Source organism: Heterodontus francisci, chromosome 13 (assembly GCF_036365525.1).
Source record: "Heterodontus francisci isolate sHetFra1 chromosome 13, sHetFra1.hap1, whole genome shotgun sequence".
NCBI lineage: Eukaryota > Metazoa > Chordata > Chondrichthyes > Heterodontiformes > Heterodontidae > Heterodontus > Heterodontus francisci.
In genome coordinates, this window is record NC_090383.1 from 32,373,100 (window position 1) to 32,399,895 (window position 26,796).

Genomic DNA, 26,796 nt, shown 5'->3' on the forward strand with positions numbered 1-26,796 from the left:
CGGCCGTCCATGTCTCCGCTTTAAAGACGTCTACAAACACGACATGAAGTCCTGTGACATTGATCACGGGTCGTGGGAGTCAGTTGCCAGTGATCGCCAGAGCTGGCGGGCAGCCATAAAGGTGGGGCTAAAGAGTGGCGAGTCAAAGAGACTTAGCAGTTGGCAGGAAAAAAGACAGAAGTGCAAGGGGAGAGCCAACTGTGTAACAGCCCCAACAACCAATCTTATCTGTAGCACCTTTGGAAGAGTCTGTCACTCTAGAATTGGCCTTTATAGCCACTCCAGGCGCTGCTTCACAAACCACTGACCACCTCCAGGCGCTTACCCATTGTCTCCCGAGACAAGGAGGCCAAAGGAGGAAAGAAGGAAAGAAAGGAGAGGAGGAAAGAAAAAAAAGGAAAAATTTGGTAGTTTATAGTATATGCCCAGTAGTGTAATGGCTCCTCTATACATCCTTAGTTCCAAACAAATAAATTGACATTGAATCAAGTGCATAATTCTCTTTCCAGTCCTTTAACAGTACCTTACCTTTGATCAATATTGCTTAAACCTCCCCACCCCTCATCCCCTCCTTTTTTCCTTCCCTAACTTTCCTGAATCCATTGTAACCAGAAATATTAAATGTCCGTTCCTCCCCTTGTTGGAGTCAAGTCACCATTACTGTCACTGTATCATAACCCCAGGTGGATTCTTGTGCCTTCAGCTCACAACTTAATTGACCATGCCCCAGGCATTTAAGCACATGCACTCTAAACCCACCTTAGTCTGCTGCACATTTCCCACATTTGATTCCTTCTATTTATTAAATGATTCTTCATTCTAATGCTGTTTGTCTCTCCCAGTCCTCCGTGCACTTTGTATCTCTGATATTTTATCCTGCTGACTTCTTTGCACCAAATCAATTCAAGCTAGTTAACCTCCCTACAAGGATATTGGTCATAGCCCATCCAGATCTCTCCTACCCTGAACTGGTCCCAAGCAGGAATTTAAACCATATACACCCAACACATATCCACAATACAACAGGCAGCATCATGAACACCAACATTTTCCCAAATCTGCCCTTCATTCTTTTGCTGTTCTTATATTTATGCCCTTTCATTACTGACTCACTGACTAGTGGAAAATAGTTCTTTCCTATGCACCTCACCCTGAATTCTGAACACTCATATCAGATCTTTTTAACCTTTTCCGTTAGTGTGCCGGAAAATCCCAGTTCTCATAGTATCTGATGAACAGCTTTAGTTATTTTAGAAAATTCTCATTTGAAGTCTCTTAACGGCCTAGAGATCCTTCTGAAGTCAGGGATTGAACTGCCCAGAATATTTTAACTGTGGCCCAATTGATGTTTTATTATAGGTTCACTATTACCGCTCAGCTTTTGTACTCTCGACCCCCATTTATAAATTGCAAGTTTTTTAAAAAATTAACTGGTGCTCAATTTTTAAAAGTGTGCATATCTGGATCTCCATTACCCTGCTCTTTTGTCCCTTTTCCAATCGAGTGCACCATTTCACATTTCTCCATATTAAACTTCACTTTCGATCTATCTGCCCCCTAACTTCTTTTGAAGTTTTCTTAGCTCTCTTTGTAGTTGGATAGACTCCCTATTTTTGCGTTGTCTGCAAATGTTAATATTGTGTTTCCTATACCCAAGCTCCAGCACATCTCACACTGTTCAGTTTCCTATAATCAATGTGATTACCTGGTATCTTCTTCCTGTCAAAGTAGATAGATTGAATGTGTGATGTAACTGCTGATCAGTTAATGAACAGCCAGATGTAACCACCGAATCTGGACAGACTAATGGAGTAGCCCACTCAAAAACAAAACTGCAGTCTGATTTTCTCATCATCTTTGGTCTTCCCTGGGGAAAACAAATTGCCACACTTCAAATTTAACATCACCATCTTTCCAAATGGCTCCAACATAAAATATTATGCAACAGTGTACATATATAAAGGGAGAAAACAATACAAAAATTAAGCTTTGCAAGTGGACTGGCTATCTCATACAATTTACATAAAGCTAGTACACCTTACAGACATTATTTACATAGCACAAGCTCTATTTTGACCAATCTTTGACTTTATACTCATTGTAGAACAGCCAAACAAGTTTCTTACCAAGTCTACACCTCTGACACAATGAAAAACAATGAGAGAGTCATAAGTTAACTTCCGGTTGGTTTCGCAGGTAGTATTGCTATTAAAAGAAATGTAGACCTCCTGAGTCACTGAATTGATCTGTGGAGGTCCAGAAATATAACCAATAGCCTAAAATGAAAAAAAACCCAAAAAAAAGCAAGTTAATCATATTTGGGTTGCAATGCCTTGTTTTGAATACTTTAAAAAAATAAACATAAAGCATATAGTAATACAAGTGACAAATACACATTTGGAAGATTTAAAAATATTTCAAGGAAGGTAGTCATTTAATTTTCTTTTGTTTTTAAATAAACTAGCTAATTCTCCACATCCATTCAAATAATCTCTTATCCCAAGTGGCAGAAGCTAGACAGTCCCTTTAATACAGGTATATCCCTCAACAACCTGCATTTAATTAGGGTCTCAAATCATAGAAAGTTTAAGGCACAGAAAGAGGCCACTTGGCCCATCGTGTCTGTACCAGCCGAAAAATGATCAATCTATTCTAATCCCATCTTCCAGCATTTGGTCCATAGCCCTGCAGATTACAGCACTTGAGGTTCACATCCAGACTCCTTTTGAATGAGTTGAGGGTCTCTGCTTCATGTAAAACATCCCAAGGCACTTCACCGGATGGTCAAACAAAATCTGACGTGGAACCAGTTTTTTTTTCTTTCATGGGAGGTGGGCATCGCTGGCAAGGCATTTGTTTTCTACCCCTAATTGCCCTTGACAACTGAGTGGCTTGTTAGGCCATTTTAGAGGGCAGTAAAGAGTTAATCACAATGTTCTGGGTTTGGAGTCACATGCAAGTAAGAATGACATTTCCTTCCTGCAAAAGGACAGTGAATCAGACAGGTTTTTAATGACAACCGACAATAGTTTCATGGCACTGTTACATGGACGAGCTTTTGCGTTTTCTTTTATTAATGAATTAAACTTAAATTCCACCAGCTGCTGTGATGGGATTTGAACCCATGTCCCCAGGGAATCAGCATGGGCCCCTGGATTACTAGTCCAGGGATGTTACCACTATGCCACCATCTCCCCTGCTAGGTGAGGTGGCCAAAAGCTTGGTCAAACAGTGTATTAAAGGAGGACAGCGATATACAGAGGAGAGGTTTAGGGAAGGAATTCCAGAGCTCAGGGCCTAGGCTGAAGTCACAGCTGCCAGTGGTGCAGTCATGAAAATCAGGAATGCTCGAGGATGTAATTGGAGGAGTCAAGAGATTTTTGAGGATTGTAGGGCTGGATGAGGTTGCAGAGATAGGGAGAGCCAAGGTCATGGAGGTATTTGAAAATCGGGTAAAACAAGATGATGCTGGACCTGGAGCCATTGTAGAGGTCAGCAAGCACAGGGGAGAGGGGTAAACAGGACTTAGCAACAAAGAACAAAGAAAATTACAGCACAGGAACAGGCCCTTCGGCCCTCCAAGCCTGCGCCGATCCAGATCCTCTATCTAAACCTGTTGCCTATTTTCTAAGGGTCTGTATCACTTTGCTTCCTGCCCATTCATGTATCTGTTTAGATACATCTTAAAAGACGCTATCGTGCCCGCGTCTACCACCTCCGCTGGCAACGCATTCCATGCACCCACCACCCTCTGCGGAAAGAACTTTCCACGCATATTCCCCCCTAAACTTTTCCCCTCTCACTTTGAACTCGTGACCCCTAGTAATTGAATCCCCCACTCTGGGAAAAAGCTTCTTGCTATCCACTCTGTCTATACCTCTCATGATTTTGTACACCTCAATCAGGTCCCCCCTCAACCTCCGTCTTTCTAATGAAAATAATCCTAATCTACTCAACCTCTCTTCCTAGCTAGCGCCCTCCATACCAGGCAACATCCTGGTGAACCTCCTCTGCATCCTCTCCAAAGCATCTACATCCTTTTGGTAATGTGGCAACCAGAACTGCACGCAGTATTCCAAATGTGGCCGAACCAAAGTCTTATACAACTGTAACATGACCTGCCAACTCTTGTACTCAATACCCCGTCCGATGAAGGAAAGCATGCCGTATGCCTTCTTGACCACTCTATTAACCTGCATTGCCACCTTCAGGGAACAATGGACCTGAACACCCAAATCTCTCTGTACATCAATTTTCCCCAGGACTTTTCCATTTATTGCATAGTTCACTCTTGAATTGGATCTTCCAAAATGCATCACCTCGCATTTGCCCGGATTGAACTCCATCTGCCATTTCTCTGCCCAACTCTCCAATCTATCTATATTCTGCTGTATTCTCTGACAGTCCCCTTCACTATCTGCTACTCCACCAATCACAGTGCCGTCTGCAAATTTGCTAATCAGACCACCTATACTTTCCTCCAAATCATTTATGTATATCACAAACAACAGTGGTTCCAGCACGGATCCCTGTGGAACACCACTGGTCACACGTCTCCATTTTGAGAAACTCCCTTCCACTGCTACGCTCTCTCTCCTGTTGCCCAGACAGTTCTTTATCCATCTAGCTAGTACACCTTGGACCCCATGCGACTTCACTTTCTCCATCAACCTACCATGGGGAACCTTATCAAACGCCTTACTGAAGTACATGTATATGACATCGACAGCCCTTCCCTCATCAATCAACTTTGTCACTTCCTCAAAGAATTCTATTAAGTTGGTAAGACATGACCTTCCCTGCACAAAACCATGTTGCCCATCACTGATAAGCCCATTTTCGTCCAAATGGGAATAGATCCTATCCCTCAGTATCTTCTCCAGCAGCTTCCCTACCACTGACGTCAGGCTCACCGGTCTATAATTACCTGGATTATCCCTGCTACCCTTCTTAAACAAGGGGACAACATTAGCAATTCTCCAGTCCTCCGGGACCTCACCCGTGTTTAAGGATGCTGCAAAGATATCTGTTAAGGCCCCAGCTATTTCTTCTCTCGCTTCCCTCAGTAACCTGGGATAGATCCCATCCGGACCTGGGGACTTGTCCACCTTAATGCCTTTTAGAATACCCAACACTTCCTCCCTCCTTATGCCGACTTGACCTAGAGTAATCAAACATCTATCCTGAACCTCAACATCCGTCATGTCCCTCTCCTCGGTGAATACCGATGCAAAGTAGTCGTTTAGAATCTCACCCATTTTCTCTGACTCCACGCATAATATTCCTCCTTTGTCCTTGAGTGGGCCAATCCTTTCTCTAGTTACCCTCTTGCTCCTTATATATGAATAAAAGGCTTTGGGATTTTCCTTAACCCTGTTCGCTAAAGATATTTCATGACCCCTTTTAGCCCTCTTAATTCCTCGTTTCAGATTGGTCCTACATTCCCGATATTCTTCCAAAGCTTCGTCTTTCTTCAGCCGCCTGGACCTTATGTATGCTTCCTTTTTCCTCTTAGCTAGTTTCACAATTTCACCTGTCATCCATGGTTCCCTAATCTTGCCATTTCTATCCCTCATTTCACAGGAACATGTCTCTCCTGCACGCTAACATAACATAAGAAACAGGAGCAGGAGTAGATTGGAGACGGCTGGAGACTTGGGTGGAGAAATGGCAGATAGAGTTTAATCCGGACAAATGTGAAGTAATGCATTTTGGAAGATCTAATACAGGTGGGAAGTATACAGCAAATGGCAGATCCCTTAGGAGTATTGACAGGCAGAGAGATCTGGGCATACAGGTCCACAGGTCATCACTGAAAGTGGCAACGCAGGTGGATAAGGTAGTCAAGAAGGCATACGGCATGCTTGCCTTCATCGGTCGGGGCATAGAGCATTAAAATTGGCAAGTCATGCTGCAGCTGTGCAGAACTTTAGTTAGGCCACACTTAGAATATTGCGTGCAATTCTGGTCACCACACTACCAGAAGGACCTGGAGGCTTTGGAGAGGGTACAGAGGAGGTTTACCAGGATGTTGCCTGGTCCAGAGGGCATTAGCTATGAGAGGCTGGAAAAACTCAGATTGTTTTCACTGGAACGGAGAGGCGACATGATAGAGGTTTACAAAGTTATGAGTGGCATGGACAGAGTGGATAATCAGAAGCTTTTTCCCATGGTGGAAGAGTCAGTTCCTAGGGGACATAGGTTTAAGGTGCGAGGGGCAAAATTTAGAGGGGATATGCAAGGCAAGTTCTTTACACAGAGGGTGGTGAGTGCCTGGAACTTGGGGAGGTGGTGGAAGCAGGTACGATAGCAACGTTTAAGAGGCATCTTGACAAATACATGAATAGGATGGGAATAGAGGGATACGGACCCCGGTAGTACAGAAGGTTTTAGTTTAGACAGGCATCAAGATCGGTGCAGGCTTGGAGGGCCAAATGGCCTGTTCCTGTGCATGTTCTGTTCTTTGTCAGGCCATTCGGCCCCTCAAGCCTGCCCCACCATTCAATAAGATCATGGCTGATCTGCCCCAGTCCTCAACTCCTCTTTTGTGCCAGCTCTTCATAGCCCTCAACTCTATATTTCAAAAATCTATCTACCTTCTTTTTAAATACTTTGTGATCTGGCCTCCACAACTCTCTGGGGTAGAGAATTCCAGACATTCACTACCCTCAGAGAAGAAATTCCTTTGCATCTCAGTTTTAAATGAGTGTCCCCTTATTCTGTAACTATGTCCCCTAGTTCGAGATTCCCCCACGAGTGGAAACATCTTCTCAACATCTACCCTGTCAAGCCCCCTCAGAATCATGTATGTTTCAATAAGATCACCCCTCATTCTTCTAAACTCTAATGAATAAAGACCTAACCTGTTAACCTGTTTAGCTGTTCTTGATAAGTCAACCCCTTCATCCCAGGAATCAGCCTCGTGAATCTCTTTTGAACTGCCTCCAATGTCAGCATATGCTTTCTTAAATACGGGGACCAAAACTGTCCACAGTACTTCAGGTGCGGCCTCACCAACACCCTGTACAGTTGTAACAAGACTTCGCTATCTTAAACTCCAACCCCCTAGCAATAAAGGCCAAAATTCCATTTACCTTCTTAATTACTTGCTGCACCGGCATGCTACCATTTTGTGTTTCATGCACAAGAACACCCTGATCCCTCTGTGCTACACTTTTTTGGAGTCTCTTTCCATTTAAATAATAGTCTGCCTTTTAATTCTTCCTATCCTTCCTTCCTACATTAAACTCCATCTGCCAAGTTTTTTTCCCCACACTCACTCAATCCATCTATATCCCCTTGCAGATTCCTTATGTCCTCATCACAACATGCCCTCCCACCTATTTTTGTATCATCAGCAAATTTGGATATATTACACTCTGCCCCCTCCTCCAAGTCATTAATATAGATAGTAAATAATTGAGGCCCTAGGACTGATCCTTGTGGCACTCCACTAGTCACGTCTTTCCAACCTGAAAAAGACCCATTAATCCCGACTCTGTCTTTTGTGAGTTAACCAATCTTCTTTTCTTTTTCTTTCTTTTGGGCCTCCTTATCTCGAGAGACAATGGATACGCGCCTGGAGGTGGTCAGTGGAGTGACCTCTCCATGGCGCATGCCTGGGCAAATTTATGGATCAATCTTCAATCCACCCCAATACCGTGAGCTCCTAGATTGTGCAATAATCTTTTATGTGGCATCTTATCAAATGCCTTCTGGAAATCCAAATACACTACATCGGCCAGTTCCCCTTTATCAATTCTGCTTGTTAAATCCTCAAAGAACTCTAGCAAATTTGTCAAACATGATTTCCCTTTCACAGAATCATGTTGACTGTTGGATTGCGTTAAGCTTTTCTAAATGTCCTGCTATTTCTTCCTTAATAATGGCTCTAGCATTTTCCCAATGACCAATGTTAGGCTGACAATTTTTTGTCTCCCTCCCTTCTTGAATAGGGGCGTCATATCAGCAATTTTCCAATCCGCTGGGACCCTCCCGGAATCCAGTGAGTTCTGGAATATTTCAACCAATGCCTGCACTATCTCTGCAGCCACTTCCTTTAAAACCTTTGGAAGCAGGCCATCAGGTCCTGGCGACTTGTCTGCCTTTAGTCGCATTAGTTTGTCAACTACTTTGTCCCTTGTGATAGAGACTGTTACAAGATTTTTCCTCCCATTAGCTCCTTGCTTATCTGATATCTGTGGGATGTTTATAATGTCCTCCACCGTGAAAACTGATGCAAAATATTGGTTTCAATTATCTGCCATTTCCTTGTTCCCCATCTTCAATTCTCCAGTCGCATCCTGCAAGGGTCCCATGCTCACTTAAGCTATTCTATTCCTTTTTATATACCTTTAGAAGCTCTTGCTGTTTGTTTTTATATTCCTTGACAATTTACTTTCATAATCAATTTTCTCCCGGTTAGCTTTTTAATGATCCGCTGCTGGTTCCTAAAAAATTTCCAATCCTCTGGCCCACCACTAGTTTTCACCACTTTGCATGCCTTAGTTTTTGATTGAATACTCTCCTTGACTGCCTTTGTTAACTATGGGTGGTTCATCCTTCTCAAGTCCTTCTTTTTGACAGATAAATTTTTGCTGAGCATTATGAAATATCTGCTTAAACGTCTGCCATTGCTCATCCACTGACCTTCCCCTTAGTCTATTTTCCCAGCCAGCTTTAGACGATTCTTTCTTCATACTCCACAATTGCCCTCGTTTAAGCTGAGGACACTAGTATGAGACCAGAGTTGCTTGCCCTCAAACTGAATTTGAAATTCTACCATGTTGTGATCGCTACCCCCTAGAGGTTCCTTAACTATGATATCTCTCATTAATGCTATCTCATTACACATTAATAGATCCAAAATAGTCTGTTCCCGGGTAGGTTCTGCAACATATTGCAGTAAGTAACCATCCCTGATGCACTCGACAAACTCGCCTTCCACGTTACCTCTTCCCATCTGATTTGTCCCATCAATATGCAGATTAAAATCACCCATGACAATTGTAGCGCCCTTCTTACACGCCTCCGTTATTTCCCAATTTATACTTTGCCCTAAAGTGAGGCAGCTCTTCGGGGGCCTATAGACGACTCCCACTCATGACTTCTTCTCCTTGCTATTCCTTATTTCCACCCAAACTGATTCCACATTACGATCTATATCGCTACTTGCCACCGCACTGATATCTTCCTTTATTAACAAAGCTACCCCACCTCCTTTTCCTTTTTGCCTATTTTTGCAGAACATCGAATACCCTTGAACACCCTGCAATCACATCTCTGAAGGGCTGGTCAGGAGAGCATTGGAACAGTAAGTTGAGGAGATAAGAAAGACAGCTGAGGGTTTCAGCAGCAGGTGAGCTGAGGGAGGAACAGTGATAGGTGATGTTACAGAGCTAGAAGCAAGCTGTCTTGGTTATGGAGAAGATAGGGGGTTGGAGGTTCAGCTCATGGTCAAGTAAGACACCAAGATCGCGAACGCTCTGGTTTAGCCTCAAATAAAAGGCCATGGAGAGGGATGAGTTCATGCCTATGGAACAGAGTTTTTAACAGGGATCAAAGCCATTATTTGTGGTCTTCCAAACACAACCTTGTCCATCAAACCACATGAAGCTACCCTATAATCTAATCTCAGAGTGCTACATTATTAGAGGTGTCATCTTTCAGATTAAATATTCAACTGATTAAACAGTGGTTCAGATGGATGTTTAAGATCTCATGGTACTATAAGAGGAGAAACATGGCACTATGTGAAGAGGAACAAGGATTCTCTCAAGTTCTGCCTTAATCAGCATCAAAACATTTAACATTATTGTCTGAAGGACCTTGCTCTGCATAAAATGACTGACTCAGCTGCCTACAAAACACTTTGAAGCGATTCATTATGTGAAACGCTTTGGGACATCTTGAAAATACAATAATGGTGTTACATAAAGTTAATTCTCTTAGCCTAGTCCCTTTAGTTCTTTTATCTACAGAGAAAAATAGCTGGAGCTCCATTGTACACATTTTAATTACATTACAGCAAGACAAGATGCACGGGAGATTACTATGCAGAGGATATTTATTACCAGGCACTAGAAAGCACCAACCAGAAATTCTCATATCTGGATGCTACCAGTGTCTAAAGCCAACAATAAATTGAGTGAAGATTTTTGACCAACTTGAAAATGGAACCACCCAAGTCAATCACGGATTGATAAGAGCTGGTACTCATTAGCAACATGATTGAAGCATATTCGGAACATAGGAGCAGAAGTAGGTTATTCAGCCCATCAAGCCTGCTCCGCCATTCAATAGGATCATGGCTGATCATTCACTTCAATACCTTTTCCCCACTAATAAACTAAAGCCTTGTGCTGTTAAAGTGTGAGGAAGGACTACATCTTTATGTGGCCCCTATTTGATACCTAGTAGGGATGAATAGTAGGTCACCCAGTGGCTCAGCACTAATGTACTGAGCGACAAAAGCCAGGACATTCCTGGGCTGATGCTAAATTAGCTGCTCATAGTTGGGATGACTTGAGTGATGCAACAAATGAGCTTTGTGCCACTTCTCTTCAGGGTGGGGAGATATGGTGGGAGGCGAGGTTGCATGTGGGGGGAAAAAAAACTCTGTTTGCCTTTTTATCTAATGGTATCTGCTGAAAAGGGAGTGTGTGAACATGCATGCGTGAGAGTGCACCAGAGAGAGTATATCTAGGAGTGTTTGGGGGGGGGGGTGGTAATAGAATTGAGCAGAGTTCATATGCTTCCCTTCCTGCATAGGTCAATTGTCTGCTGACACGATCACAGCCATTTTGATGAGGTATTGGGGGATTGCTGGGACTCTGATCCAAATTCCAGCCGGAATCAATAACTTTCAAGAGGTCAGAAAAGCTAGGGGAAAAAGTGACAAGTTTAAATGTTTTCCCTTGTTTGTATAATTGCCTGTTTATCTGTAATATATGAACAAATGAGAAAGAATACTATTGGCATTAAAAACTAAAATGCAATTTAAGAAAAAAAGCCATCTTGATATTTTCCAAATACAGCTTTAAAGCAAGCTGAATTGACAATTAGATCTTACAATTAATCATCACTCCATGCAGCAAGTAGCACTAAGACACTTCATAGGAAAGATGCAGTGAAGAAGCTAAATATCGGTTGAATGAGATTGAGATCTGACAAATGGATGGTTTAAGAGAGTCTAACATTAGTGGTAGAGAAACTATTGGAAAAAATTCTGAGGAACAGGATTAATCTCCACTTCGGGAGGCAGGGATTAATCAGGGATAGTCAGCATGACTTTGTCAGGGGGAGATTGTGTCTAACAAACCTGATTGAATTTTTCAAGGAGGCGACTAGATGTGTAGATGAGGGCAAGGCAGTTGATGTAGTCTACATGGACTTCAGTAAGGCTTTTGATAAGGCCGCGCATGGGAGACTGGTTAAGAAGGCAAGAGCCCAAGGGGTCCAAGGCAATTTGGTAAATTGGATCCAAAATTGGTTTGGTGGCAGGAGGCAGAGGGTGATGGTCGAGGGTTGTTTTGGCAATTGGAAGCCTGTGACCAGTGGTGTACCACAGGGATTGGTGCTGGAACACTTGCTGTTTGTAGTGTACATTAATGATTTAGACGTGAATATAGGAGGTATGATCAGCAAGTTCACAGATGACAGGAAAATTGGTGGTGTCATAAATACTGAGGAGGAAAGCCTTAGATTACAGGATGATATAAAGGGGCTGGTAAGATTGGCAGAGCAATGGCAAATGAAATTTAATCCTGAGAAGTGTGAGGTGACGCATTTTGGGAGGACTAAGGCAAAGGAATATACAATGGATAGTAGGACTCTAGGGACCTTGGTGTGCTTGTCCATAGATCACCAAAGGCAGCAGCACCGGTAGGTAAGGTGGTTAGGAAGGCATATGGAATACTTGCTTTTACTAGCCGAGGCATAGAAGACCAGGGCGGTTATGAAGGTGGTGTATAAAACGATAGTTAGGCCACAGCTGGAGTACTGTGTACAGTTCTGGTCAGCACACTATAGGAAGGATGTGATTGCACTGAAGAGGGTGCAGAGGAGTTGCACCAGGATGAAGCCTGGGCTGGAACATTTCAGCTATGAGGATAGACTGGATAGGCTAGGGTTGTTTTCCTTAGAGCAGAGAAGGCTGAGGGGAGACCTGATTGAGGTATACAAAATTATGAGGGGCACTGATAGGATAAATAGGAAGAAACTTTTTCCCTTAGCGGAGGGATGAATAATCAGGGGGCATCTATTTAAGATAAGGGGAAGGAGGTTTAGAGAGGATTTGAGGAAAAATATTTTCACCCAGAGGGTGGGTGGAATCTGGAACACACTGCCTGAAGGGGTAATAGAAGCAGGAACCCTCAACATTTAAGTAGTATTTCGATGTGCACTTGAAACGCCATAGCATAAAAGGTTACAGGCCAAGTGCTGGAAAATGGGATTCGGATAGGTGCTTGATGGCCAGCACAAACACGATGGGCCGAAGGACCTGTTTCTTTGCTGTATAACTGACTAGTAGGGATTTTTATACCCTTTCATGAAGTAAGACGCAAAATAATGTTTCTTCAATTAAAAATCAATAGGATACAGAACAAAGTAGCAGCTACTACCGTAAACAAATTCTCCAGGAAGCAATTAGATGCAGAGCGGGAAGAAATTGCTAAGTAGATTTGCCAACATTATATACAAGGAATATATTCACTAAACATAAAAATATTAGCACAGGAAGGGACAGTGATGCATTGTTCCTGGACAGCGTGGTAGTTTCATGCACCAGGTCTGACACGAACAAAGATCTGGGATGAAGTGTTACCAAATCTCAACACTCAAGCTCAAAATCTCAAAACCAGAAAAGGAAAATGGGGGCGATCCGACACATCAGGAAGTGACAGCAGTTTTTTTTGGAGTGAGCAAATTTCGGAATCTTTAAAGGATGGTACCACATATCTCAATAAGAGAAAAGTAGTTAGAGAAAAAGAACATGCATTAATATAGCACGTTTCACAACCTCAGGATGTCCTAAGGTGTTTTACAGTCAATGAAATACCTCTGAACTGTAATCACTGTCGTAATGTAGGAAACAAGCAAGCAATTTACACACAGCTTGGAGCTACAAAGAGGAATGTGATAATGACTAGATGTTTTTAGGTATTGGTTGAGGACTAAATATTGGCCAGGCCAATAGGGAGAACGCCCCTGCTTTTATTTTAATCGTGCCATGGAACCCTTTACATTCACCGGAGGGGAAGGGCCTCAGTTCAACAGCTCCTCCAAAAGATGGCACCTCTGATGTTGAGAGAATGCTGCACTCTCAGTCTGGATTTTGTGCTCAAGTCTCAAGTGCACAGCTCGAACACATAACCTTCTCACACAGAGGCAAGGATGCTACCACTCAGCCAAGGATGACATCTCGGCTTAGAGGTAGCCAGCAGAGATTTCAAACAGGACAACGATAAATCTCAGAACTCCTTTGATGATGCAATACACATGGCAAATGAGAGAAATTCCGTGGACGTATTGTCAAGCAACCCTTTGACAAAGTACCACATGAGATTACCAGAGAAGATTAATAGGTATGGAATTTGGGAAGGATAAACTGGATTAAACATTAGTTAGAAGAGAGAGCAGTTTTTCTCAGACTGGTTCAGAACAGGTTATGGTGTCCCACATGGTTCAATTCTGGGCCCTTTTTGGATTTTTTTTTGTTCATGGGATATGGGCGTCGCTGACAAGGTCTGCATTTATTGCCCAACCCTAATTGCCCTCGAGAAGGTGGTGGTGAGCTGTCTTCTTGAAATGCTGCAGTCCATATGGGGTAGGTACACCCACAGTGCTGTTAAGGGAATCTAGGATTTTGACCCAGCGACAGTGAAGGAATGGCGATATAGTTTCAAGTCAGGATGGTGTGTAGCTTGGAGGGGTACTTGCAGGTGGTGGTGTTCCCATGCAACTGCTGCCCTCGTCATTCCAGGTGGTAGAGGTCGAAGGAGCCTTGGTGCATTGCTGCCGTACATCTTGCTGATGCCACTGTGCATCAGCAGTGAAGGGAGTGAATGTTTGTCCATGGGGAGCCAATCAAGCAGACTGTTTTGCCCTGGTTGGTGTTGAGCTTCTTGAGTGTTGTTGGAGCTGGCTCCATCCAGGCAAGTGGAGAGTATTCCATCACACTCCTGATTTGTGCCTTGTAGATGGTGGACAGGCTTTGGGAAGTCAGGTGGTGAGTTACTTGGCCCAGGAATCCGAGCCTCTGACCTGCTCTTGTAGCCACAGTATTTATATGGCTACTCCAGTTCAGTTTCTGATCAATGGTAATCCCCAGGATGTTGACATGGGGAATTCAGTGATCGTAATGCCATTGAATGTCAAGGGGAGATGGTTACATTCTCTCTTGTTGGAGATGGTCATTGCCCATCACTTGTGTGGCGCGAATGTTACTTGCCACTTATCAGCCCAAGCCTGGATATTGTCCAGGTCTTGCTGCATTTCTACATGGACTGCTCCAGTATCTGAAGAATTGCGAATGGTGCTGAACACTGTGCAATCATCAGCGAACATCCCCACTTCTGACCTTATGGTTGAAGGAAGTCACTGATGAAGCAGTTGAAGATGGCTGGGCCTAGGACACTGCCCTGAGGAACTCCAGCAGTGATGTCTTGGAGCAGAGATGATTGCCCTGTAACAACCACAACCATCTTCCTTTGCGCTAGGTATGATTCCAACCAACGGAGTTTTCCCTGATTCCCACTGACTAGTTTTGCTAGGGCTCCTTAATGCCATACTTGGTCAAATGCTACCTTGATATCAAGGGCAGTCACTCTCACCTCACCTCTCATATCACTTTACTGATGATTGAGAGTAGACTGATGGGGCGGTAACTGGCCAGGTTGGATTTGTCCTGCTTTTTATGTACCGAGCATACCTGGTAATTTTCTAGATTGTGGGTAGATGCCAGTGTTGCAGCTGTACTGGAACAGCTTGGCTAGGGGTGCAGCTAGTTCTGGAGTACATGTCTTCAGTACTATTGCCAGAATATTGTCAGGGCCCATAGCCTTTGTAGCATCCAGTGCCCTCAGTCGTTTCTTCATATCACAGAGAGTGAATCGAATTGGCTGAAAACTGGCATGGGTGATGCTGGGGAACTCAGGAGGAGGCCGAGATGGATCATCCATTCGGCACTTCTGGCTGAAGATTGTTGCAAGTGCTTCAGCCTTTTGCACTGATGTGCTGGGCTCCCCCATCATTGAGGATGGGGATATTTGTGGAGCCACCTCCTGCTGTCAATTGTTTAATTGTCCACCACTATTCACGATTGGATGTGGCAGGACTGCAGAGTTTGGATCTGATTTGTTGGTTGCGGGACCGCTTAGCTCTATCGCACGTTGCTTACACTGTTTGGCATGCAAGCAGTCCTGAGTTGTAGCCTCACCAGGTTGACGTCACATTTTGAGGTATACCATCCTGCACTCTTCATTAAACCAGAGTTGATCCCCGGCTTGATGGTAATAGTAGAGTGGGGGATATGCCGGGCCCCCCCGAGGTTAAAGATTGCAGTGGAATACAATTCTACTGCTGCTGACGGCCCACAGTGCCTCATGGATGCCCAGTTTTGCATTGCTAGATCTGTTCTAAATCTATCCCATTTAGTACAGTGGTAGTGCCACACAACATGGAGGGTATCCTCAATGTGAAGATGGGACTTTGTCTCCACAAGTACTATGTAGTGGTCACTCCTACCAACACCGTCATGGACAGATGCATCCATGGCAGGCAGATTGGCGAGGACAAGGTCAAGTATGTTTTCCCCTCTTGTTGGTTCCCTCACCACCTGCCGCATACCCAGTCTAGCAGATATGTCCTATAGGACTCGGCCAGCTCAGTCAGTAGTGGTGCTACCGAGCCACTCTTGGTGATGGACATTGAAGTCTCGCACCCAGAGTACATTCTGTGCCTTGCCACCCTCAGTGCTTCCTCCAAGTGCTGTTCAACATGGAGGAGTACTGACTCATCAGCTGGGGGAGGGCAGTAGGTGGTAATCAGCAGGAGGTTTCCTTGTCCCTGTTTGACCTGATGCCATGAGACTTCATGGGGTCCCAAGTCGATGTTGAGGACTCCCAGGCCAACTCCCTCCTGACTGTCGACCACTGTGCTGCCACCTCTGCTAGGTCTGTCCTACCGGTGGGACAGGACATACCCGGGGATGGTGACGACGGTGTCTGGGATATTGTCTGCAATTGATGCTGTGAGCATGACAATGCTCACACTCATCTGTGAGACAGCTCTCCCAACTGTGGCACAAACACCCAGATGTTAGTAAGGAGGACTTTGCAGGGCCGACAGGGCTGGGTTTGCCGTGGTCATTTCCAGTGCTCAAGTCGATGCCGGTTGGTCTGTCCGGTTTCATTCCTTATTGACTTTGTAGCGATTTGATATACAGTGGCTTGCTAGGCCATTTCAGAGGGCAGTTAAGAGTCAACCACATTGCTGTGGGTCTGAAGTCACATGTAGGCCAGACCAGGTAAAGACAGATTTCCTTCCTGAAGGGACATTAGTGAACCAAATAGGTTTTTACAACAATCATTTCATGGCCATCATCACACTGGCCTTTAATTCCAAATTTATTAATTGAATTAATTCCACCTTTTGCTGTGGTGGGATTCAAACCCACGTCCCCAGAGCAATACCCTGAGTCTGTCCAGTGACAATACCACTACACCACTGCCGCCCCCCCCCCCCCCCCTTCATGAACACTGAGAAATCTCAATATGGTAGAGGCCCCACCTGTCAACACAAGCTCAAGGTTTACTTAAGCAATGACACAGAATGCTGCCTGCTGCTGAGTACTGAGGCACATGCATATATTTGCTTTTCTCCCATGAAAACAGCAACATTAATTATCTGCCATGTGAAAAGGTTGGTGCTCCTAGCTTTCTCTCTCCTCCCCAATCCAAAAATGACTTGGGCTGTCACTAGAATGTAACATGTAGTGAAAATAGAACTTTTCTGACATTCAGCCAGAAGTTGTAGATGAAAAACCATATTGTAAACTCTGGGAAGTCCTTTAAAATAAAGTGATTATATCTGTCCAGTTGCATCTGAAATGCACAATAATTTTCAGATTTAGCATTTCATTGCAACATATGTAACAATATACAGACAGATGCATGCTTCCACTTACTACAGGTGGTCCAGTCACAGGATCCATGCATACAGCTGAACCAGGGGGGCAGGTAACCCCTGGGAGAGGATTCAGTGGTTGGCAAAGGTTGATGTAAAAATCAGGAGAGTCATCTTGACCATCAGCAGCAATATCTTCGTCTTCTGCTGAATAATACCCAGCCTTTTGGATCAGAGGACTCAGGTCAATAATTGAGCTTCCATTCTTCACTGAGCATCTCACCTAACCAACAAACCAGAAAGGACAAGAAAATGACAACCAAGTTACTTTGTAATAGGAAAGAAAACACTGTCAATTTGTTTAGGGGACAGACAACCGTTTTTCCTTATATAAACACACTTTTTATTTAAAAAAACACAAGTGAAAAATTCATCCAAGTTAACAATTAAAGAAATTAAAGGCAAGCTGAAAGAATAAGTTATGCTTAAAAAAAATAAATTGGCTGTGAACAATTAGAACAGAAATATGTGCCAGTTTCTAAGGTTACTGGTTATAAAGTTTTTGTAAAAACTCTACCTCATGTTCACAGGCCAGCTGTGTGTGCCAAGAAAAGTAATGAGTACATGTCTTCTCATCTGAAGCCACCAGAACAGGCCCAGTACCCACGCCCGCAATCAGGCCACAGACAAAGCTAAAGATACTTCTGTGGTGCAGTGCAGGGTTGCTGGAGCAGGGATCACCCCCGTGATAAGTGAGTCTCAATATCTGATCAACATAAGTCACTTCTTTGTTGAAATGCCCTGCATTGGTTACATTCTGACCTTCGTTGATACACACACCTGCAAAAAAAAGTACATGAACACTATTACTTTTCAAATGAAACATCAGAACAGTTTTCAAATATGATAACTGCTTTCTTTCTGCAATGTTCACTGCATTAATTTAAAATGTATCACCGATAAAGACAGGTAAAATGCATAGGTGGACTGATGCTTGCAGTGGGGAAGCGACATCGCCCACTTCCTTCTGGAATGCGTCTTTGCAAAGCAAGTCTGGAAAGAGATGCGGTGGTTTTTGTCGAGGTAGAGCCCGAGTCCTGCGTAACACAGGACTCTGCTCCACAGGCTGTTCCCAGGGACGCACACCAAGATAAACATCAACTGCTGCTGTAGGACCATCAACTCAGTGAAAGAAACACTTTGGTCTTGCTGGTTTTCTAGTGCAAAGAGCTGTTGATGACCAAGTGTTGCAGACTAGCACATTCCAAAGGTTCAGGACTACATGCTAAGAACACAGAAAGCTTGGGGCAGCTGCTGGGAAAGGCCACTGTCTAAGGATCGCCAACTATTATATACTGAGGGGCTGGAACCTGTGTAAACTCCCTCTGCCTGAAATTTGCTGGTCTTCCAGTGCGAGGAGCTGTCCATGACCGAACGTTGCAGACGGGCACATTTCAAGCTACAGGATTACATGTTGAGGGACGCACTAAAGCTTAGGACTGCCACCACAAAGGCTGAATGGTGGGGGTGGGTGAGGGATGAAGTTATCGTCTAAGCCCTCCTCTCAAAGTACACTGAGGGACTGGAACCTGTGTAAAACCCCTTGGGCTCTATGTACCAGAGAATGTTTGACATGAAATATAAGTGATCAGTGTAGTGACATGTACTGGCCTAAAAGAAATTGAACTGTATTGCACTTTATGTAATGACACATTTGAATTATGTAATGTACTTTTAGAAATTTTATAAGTAATGTACATCTTTTTAAAAAGTGTCAAGCCTGTAAGATTGCCCCAGCACTGGATATTTTGATGATGTGTTTAAAAACATTGTGGATGCCTGAAACTTCTGAAGGCTTTCAAGGAGAAAAGGAAATAAGGCACAGCTGTTGATCCTAACTGTACACCCCGTTTACACTGGCGTCACAAAGGAACAGTGTTGGATCCACCTAAATAATCCCCATATCCCTGTCGTGGACGTGCTCACAATCCTCGCCAGGTATGCTACGGTGGTTGGAAACAGCATTGAGGTTAACGGCCTGTTAATATGAACCAGTAAGCGGCAGGTCAAGGTGACCTTGAAAGTGGACGCCAAAGGAACCATCCTCCACCCTCTCTCCAGATTTGCCATCGGGGCAAGTCAAGGATACTGGTATATGTGGGGCAGCCAGTTTGTCACTCAGACAGTAAATCTGGACACGTGGCAGCCAACTGCAAAGCAAGCAGCTCCAGCGACCCAGGTTCAATTCTGGGTACTGCCTGTGTGGAGTTTGCAAGTTCTCCCTGTGTCTGCGTGGGTTTTCACTGGGTACTCCGGTTTCCTCCCACCACCAAAAAAGTCTTGCAGGTTGATAGGTAAATTGGCCATTATAAATTGCCCCTAGTATAGGTAGGTGGTAGGGGAATATAGGGACAGGTGGGGATGTGGTAGGAATATGGGATTAGTGTAGGATTAGTATAAACGGGTGGTTGATGGTCGGCACAGACTCGGTGGGCCTGTTTCAGTGCTGTATCTATAAAAATAAAAAAAAAAATAAACTAAAAGCAGGAAGGCCACCAGACGCAGGACTGTAAACAGACTAAGTGCTGCAACCTGTGCGCCGAAGCAGGCCATCTCTACAAGGCCTACCCAAAATGCAGTGTCACTTATGTGCAGGAGCAAGGATTCAGGTGGTGCACGAGGAAGGAACAGCACATGAAGCAACTGCTGCAAAGGAGGCCAACAATCTTCAACAGCCCCCAGTGAAGAAACAAGAAAAAGAGAATGAGGGGAAGGAAAATGGCACAGCAACAATCTGCCAAACTCCAATACTCAGCTCTGAGCCCCTATCCAAGCAGAGTCCATGGAATAAGAGTCGATTGAGGGGCAACCAGGAGACTGGCAAGTGGAAAAGAAAATCAGCAAGAGGGAAATCTGAAATTATTTAAGGGCAGATGCCAGTAGCAAGATGAATGGATAAGGACTATTTACGTCCCAGACGGGCGGCAAAAACTGCTGCTTGTTAGATGTTGAAAAGCAGGACAAAAGAAGCCACTCCGCCACCAAAACAAATGGAAAAATTACAAGGATGCAGAAAGGCCACCACAGCTCCGGAACACCAGGTGCAATACCTGACCAGTGGACCTCAGCTCTGGAACACTGGGAGCAGTGAAGCATCCAGTGCACCCTAATTCTGAGAAGCAGGGAGCAAGGTTCCACACAAGGATCTGAGGGAAAAGACAGCACCAACTGAGGACAACCCAAACCTCCCTGTTTACACCACCAACCCGATGCCACCCCGGTGGAACAACTCCCCACTGGGTGACCGGATAGTTATCGCAGCCCCGGGTTGATCAAACAGTTTGTGAACATGACAGGTTTGCAGGAGCATACCCAGGGGTTGGGACCAGCACAGACAATCAGGCTGGAGAAACAAATAGACCTAAATGGGTTTTAACATTGCTACCGATGCTTGTAGCACTAAAACCACTACGCGAAATGTTTTGACTTTGGGTATCTTGCTGAGGGCAAAGCTGATCTGCTGTTCCTGCAGGAATGTGGATTACTGTACCTCAGCACCTTCAGGCAATGGTCGCCATGGTGGTCCCAAGGGCCATTGATCTGGTCAGGAGGGAACTATCGTTCTTCTGGCCACAACTTCATCACCAAAATGGAAGTGGTGGGTGGTTGCTTCCTCATAGCAGACAGTACTGTACAAAATGTACTGCTCTAGTTAATCAGCGTGTTACACCCTGGCTCTAAAAAACAAGCCACCTTTGGCATGTTTCCGGCAGTTCCTGCAGCCATACTGGTGCCAAACGTCATGCTCTGCACTCTTTTGGACCCCACTAGGAAGGCCAAGAGAGGGGTTTTGACGCTTGGGCAACTCACAACTAGGGCGGCACAGTGGCGCAGTGGTTAGCACCGCAGCCTCACAGCTCCAGCGACTCGGGTTCGATGCTGGGTACTGCCTGTGCGGAGTTTGCAAGTTCTCCCTGTGACCGCGTTGGTTTCCGCCGGGTGCTCCGGTTTCCTCCCACAGCCGAAGACTTGCAGGTTGATAGGTAAATTGGTCATTGTAAATTGTCCCTAGTGGTGGTAGAAGAATGGTGGGGACGTGGTAGGGAATACAGGATTAATGTAGGATTAGTATAAATGGGTGATTGTTGGTCGGCACAGACTTGGTGGGCCGAAGGGCCTGTTTCAGTGCTGTATCTCTGACTATGACAACCTCCATACATTCCGCCCAGGCATGCGCCATGGAGAGGTCACTCCATGGTCGCCACACAGCAACCAAAACAACATGGAAGGCAGCAGTTACGGGTTATAAGTCCAGCTCAATTGGTGTAGAGATTGGGCACCACAGGTTGCCTTTGTCAGGTGGGAGAGGTCATCGCACCTCACTGGACAGCTACCGCCTGCCTCAAACCGGGCAGCCCCCGGTCAGAAAGGTTCTGTCCCACCACAGTCCACCTGCTTCAATGGGTGCTTGGAGCTCAGGGTCATTGTCCGACAACTGGACTGTAACACCGCACCAAATAGCAGGACAAAAAAAAGGAAAGAAGGTACCAGCCCTTCGTTTTGCAAGCTGGAACGTCAGAATTGTGTGTCCTGGCCTGTCGGAAGACCTCACACAAATCGACGACGCTCGGAAGACCGCCATTAACAACAAGCTCAGTAAACTCAATGTGGACATTGCAGCACTTCAGGAGACACGCCTCCCTGCGAGCAGATCCCTAAGAGAGCAAGACTACACCTTCTACTGGCAGGGTAGGGATTCAGAAGAACCAAGACAGCATGGAGTGGGCTTCGCCATCAGAAACTCTTTGCTCAGCATGATAGAGCCACCTTCAAATGGCTCGGAACGCATACTGTCCATCCGACTGCTCACCGCCTCTGGTCCAGTACACCTAATCAGCATCTGAGCTCCAACAGTCTGCTCCCCACCTGAAGTTAATGACCACTTCTATGAGGAACTCCAGAATATCATTCGCAGCATTCCTAATACTGAACATTTGTTCCTGCTGGGGGACTTTAATGCCAGGGTTGGGGCCGACCATGACTCATGGCCCTCCTGCCTAGGGCGCTATGGCATTGGGAGGATGAATGAGAATGGACAGAGACTGCTGGAGCTGTGTACCTATCACAACCTCTGCATCACTAACTCATTCTTTCAAACTAAACCCTGTCACCAGGTTTCATGGAGACACCCAAGATCACGTCATTGGCACCAGCTGGACCTCATCGTCACAAGGCGAGCCTGTATGAACAGTGTTCAAATCACACGCAGCTTCCACAGTGTGGACTGCAACACCGACTATTCCCTGGTGTGTAAAGTTAAGACTCAAACCAAAGAAGCTAGATCACTCCAAGCAGAAGGGCTGCCCACACCAACACTAACAGAATTTCTTACCCACAGCTGTCATTAAAGTTTCTTAATTCACTTGAAAAAGCCCTTCAAAACACTCCTGCAGGGGATGCAGAAACCAAGTAGGCCCACATCAGAGATGCCATCTACGACTCAGCAATGACCACCTTTGGCAAATGCGAGATGCAGAATGCAGACTGGTTTCAACCTCACTCTGAAGAGATGGAACCAGTCATAGCTGCTAAGTGCACTGCACTGCTGAACTGCAAGAAAGCTCCCAGCGAGCTAACAACCTTAGCACTTAAAGCCACCAGAAGCACCGTGCGAAGAACAGCCGGACGCTGTGCAAATGACTACTGGCAACACCTATGTAGTCGTATTCAGCTGGCCTCTGACACCGGAAACATCAGAAGAATGTATGACAGCATTAAAAAGAGCTTTTGGGCCAACCATCAAGAAGATCGCCCCCCTCAAGTCTAAATCGGGGAAACGATCACTGACCAACGCAATCAAATGGACTGCTGGGTGGAGCGCTACTTAGAGCTGTACTCCAGGGAAAATTGTGTCACTGATACAGCCCTCAATGCAGCCCAGTTCCTGCCAGCCAGTCACGGATGAGCTGGACGAACAGCCAACAAAATCAGAACACAGTAATGTCATCGATTCTCTAGCCAGTGGAAAAGCCACTGGAAAGGACGGCATTACCCCTAAAATAAATAACCAAGAGTGAAAAGCCTGCTATACTCTCAGCACTCCATGAACTGCTTTGCCTGTGCTGGGATGAGGGAGCAGTACAACAGGAGATGGCTTGGCCATGTGAGCAGCATGGAAGATGACAGGATCCCCAAGGATGCGCTGTACAGCGAACACGTCACTGGTATCAGACCCACCGGTTGTCCACGTCTCCGCTTTAAAGACGTCTGCAAATGTGACATGAAGTCCTGCGACACTGACCACAAGTCGTGGGAGTCAATTGCCAGAGATCACCAGATGGGGCTAAGGAGAAGCAAGTCGATGAGACTTAGCAGTTGGCAGGAAGAGACAGAAGGGTAAGGAGAGAGCCAACTGTGCAACAGCCCCGACACCCAATTTTATCTGCAGCACCTGGGGAAGAGTCTGTCACTCTAGAATTGGCCTTTATAGCCACTCCAGGCGCTGCTCCACAAACCACTGACCATCTCTAGGTACTTACCCATTGTCTATCGAGACAAGGAGACCAAAGACGACGACACCCTGGCTCTAAAAAACGGGCGGTTGACCGCCTTCCAGCGGCTCCCACTGCTGCTGGCGATATCCAGGCCAGTCATTCTAGGTGGCGACTGGATGAGCTGGCAGGGCCAACAGCAAACTGGACACCATGCCCATACTCCTGATGGAAGCAGCAAGCTGAGCAACATCTTCAGCAACCCCACAGTACTGCATAGATCTTCACTGGTCAAGGCCGCATGCGTCTCTCTCTTCCAGGATAGACTCCTGCTTTTGTCCATGCATTCAAGGTCAGATCAACTGACATCAAGCCAGTGGTCTTCTCTGGCCACACCCTTTTACAGAAAGATCAGCAGGTCAGCATGCAAATATGAAGCTGAGCATACAAACATGAAGCTGAACATGAAACCGTTGACCTCAGAAAATACTGAAGAACTCAAAAGGGATTGCAAAGGTTGGAGAACCGTGAAACCCCTCCTTGAATCCTCAATGCACTAGTAAGAAGTGATCAAAGTGAACATTAAGAGGATTTTTATCCTCAAAACGGTGTTCAGAAGGCGAAAGAGACACAGACTGAAATGTCCCGACTCCAAAAACACATGCAGAACTTGCTCCTGCTGCAGTCGATGAGGGTCGATGTTGAGGTGAATCTCCAAGAGGTGAAGTGCCAGAAACCTCACTCTTTGCCTTGGAGTCCTCCAAGATCATCTTCTGGTCCAGAGTCCACTTAGCGGAGCAGGATAAGATGCATTTCTATTTCTTTTCCAAAGATAGAGAACGCTCAGCAACTAGCAGCCTGAAGGAAGAACATGGCTCAATATCATCGCAGCCTGACATACTATGGATCAGAAAATCCTTTCATGCTGGTGTGTACGAATGAAGCCCATAAGTAGTACGGCCTCCCAGTTGTTCCGGTCCTTTATCATGAAGGTTTTAGACTTAACCAAGGAGAGTGTGGACAAATCACTAACTCTGGACGAGCAGACAAAGGTGGTCAGGTCCTTTGAGACAAATAAAACACCTGGAAGTGACGGTTTATCGGCCAAGTTGTGGTCGACTCTGTGGAACTGGATTGGTCCAGACCTGCTAGAAGCATATGAGATTATGCTTCTAGCTAGCAGCATGTCAGAACCCATGAGGAAAAACAGCTTCACAATCAACAAGCAGAAGGGTAAGAAGGGTGAGATCACCCTTGACCACAAATCCATCAGTTAGTGGCCCGCATGCAACATCCTTAAGGCACTATGGGATAAGAAGATGGTGCATCTTGTCGGATGGCTCCCTGAGCAGATTGTCAAAGTTATTTGGCAGAATGCCTCATTGCCAGAACCTTCAAACAAGGACCAAGACGCAGCTTGGTTGATGGTGAGAAGGGTCCTCCCCAACAGATCCTTCCTGCATACCCAGAGTCTCAGCGCCACATGTTGCCCTCTTGATAGCTGCAGTGGAGAAAAAAAAAAAGACATTCATCCACCTCCTTCTGGAATGTGTCTTTGCAAAGGAGGTCTGGAAAGAGATGCAGTGGTTTTTGTCGAGGTTCAGCCCAAGCAGCTCCGTAACGCAGGACTCAGTGCTCTACAGATTGTTCCCAGGGACGCACACCAAGAGAAACATCAACTGCTGCTAGAAGACCATTAACTCGGTCAAAGGGCGGCACAGTGGTTAGCACTGCAGCCTCGCAGCTCCAGCGACTCGGGTTCAGTTCTGGGTACTGTCTGTGCTGAGTTTGCAAGTTCTCCCTGTGTCTGCGTGGGTTCCCTGCAGGTGCTCCGGTTTCCTCCCACAGCCAAAGACTTGCAGGTTGATAGGTAGATTGGCCATTGTAAATTGCCCCTAGTGTAGGTATGTGGTAGGAGAATGGTGGGGATGTGGTAGAGAATATGGGGTTAATGTAGGATTAGTATAAACGGGTGGTTGTTGGTCGGCACAGACTCGGTGGGCCGAAGGGCCTGTTTCAGTGCTGTATCTCTAAATTAAAAAAATTTTAAAAAGATGCTCTTTGGTTTGCCCAAAATTTGCTGGTCTTCCAGTGCAAAAAACGGCCCATGACTGAGTGTTGCAGACTGGCACTTTCCAGGTTCCGGGACCACATGCTAAGGGACAAACTAAAGCTTGGGACAGCTGCCATAAAGGCTCAAGGGGGAGGGGAAAGACTACAATTTAAAGCCCTTCTGCCACAGTACACTGAGGGGTTGGAACTTGTGTAAAACTCTTCAGGCCATATGCTGCAGAGAACGTTTGACGTGAAACATAAAATGGAAATTTTAAATAGAATCTGCAACTGGAAGTGCAGTGAGGCGCCACAGCATGCCATGTACTGCACTGAAAGAAACTGAAATGTATTGCACGTCATGTAATGTCAAATTTGAACTTAAAAATTAATGTACTTTCACAAATGAATAAAGTATACTTTGGAAAAAAAAGTGTAAAGTTTCATGTCACAAAGAAACCTGCTGCATCCAAACTGAAATTCAAACTTAAAAGCATTATTGCCCAGGTGTAGGAAAGAGTTTACATACAAAACCAATGGCTGAATAAAGTAGTTTTAAGCATCTGTCAAAGAGATCAACATTCTCCCTAGTCTTTGTGCTCCCAAGAACTCTAAACTGGTCAGATTAATGGTAGTCAGCCAGAAGACTTCATGACCCTATTTAAAAAAGGGGAGAGGAATAAACCTGACAACTTCAGGCCAATCAGCCCAACAACTGTGATGGGGAAACTTTGAGACAATAATCTGGGACAAAATTAGCTGGTATTTGGAATAGCATTGGCTAATATAAATGAAAGTCAGCACGGATCTGTTAATGGCACAACATGCTTGACTAATTTGACAGAGTTCTTTGATGATGTAACAGTTGCTTAGAGTAGCGTGATCAATATGTTTATGAACTTTCAAAACACTTTTGACGAAGTACCACTCAACAGACTTCTAAGCAAAATTGAAGTCCATGGGATTAAAGGGCCAGTGGCAATGTGGATGATTTTGGCTCAGGGACAGAAAGCAGAGCGTCGTGGAGAACAGTTCTTTTTCAGACTGGAGGGAAGTATTCTGGGGGTGGACGGTCAGTACTTGGTCCACTGCTCTGATATATATTAATCATCTGAACTTGTGTATA

At 45.2% G+C, this 26,796-nt stretch overlaps 1 protein-coding gene across 1 annotated transcript in view; it reads right to left on the bottom strand.

Moving 5' to 3' along the window:
* Positions 1 to 26,796, bottom strand: part of igf2r (insulin-like growth factor 2 receptor) — a 254,891-nt gene that overhangs the window by 40,679 nt on the left and 187,416 nt on the right. Inside the window, exons 34-37 of the mRNA XM_068044624.1 lie at positions 17,705 to 17,967; positions 17,189 to 17,410; positions 2,127 to 2,276; positions 1,706 to 1,867 (exon numbers count right to left, since the gene is read on the bottom strand). Coding sequence (XP_067900725.1) covers positions 1,706 to 1,867; positions 2,127 to 2,276; positions 17,189 to 17,410; positions 17,705 to 17,967 — 797 coding nt within the window. The remainder of the gene's footprint in view (positions 1 to 1,705; positions 1,868 to 2,126; positions 2,277 to 17,188; positions 17,411 to 17,704; positions 17,968 to 26,796) is intronic.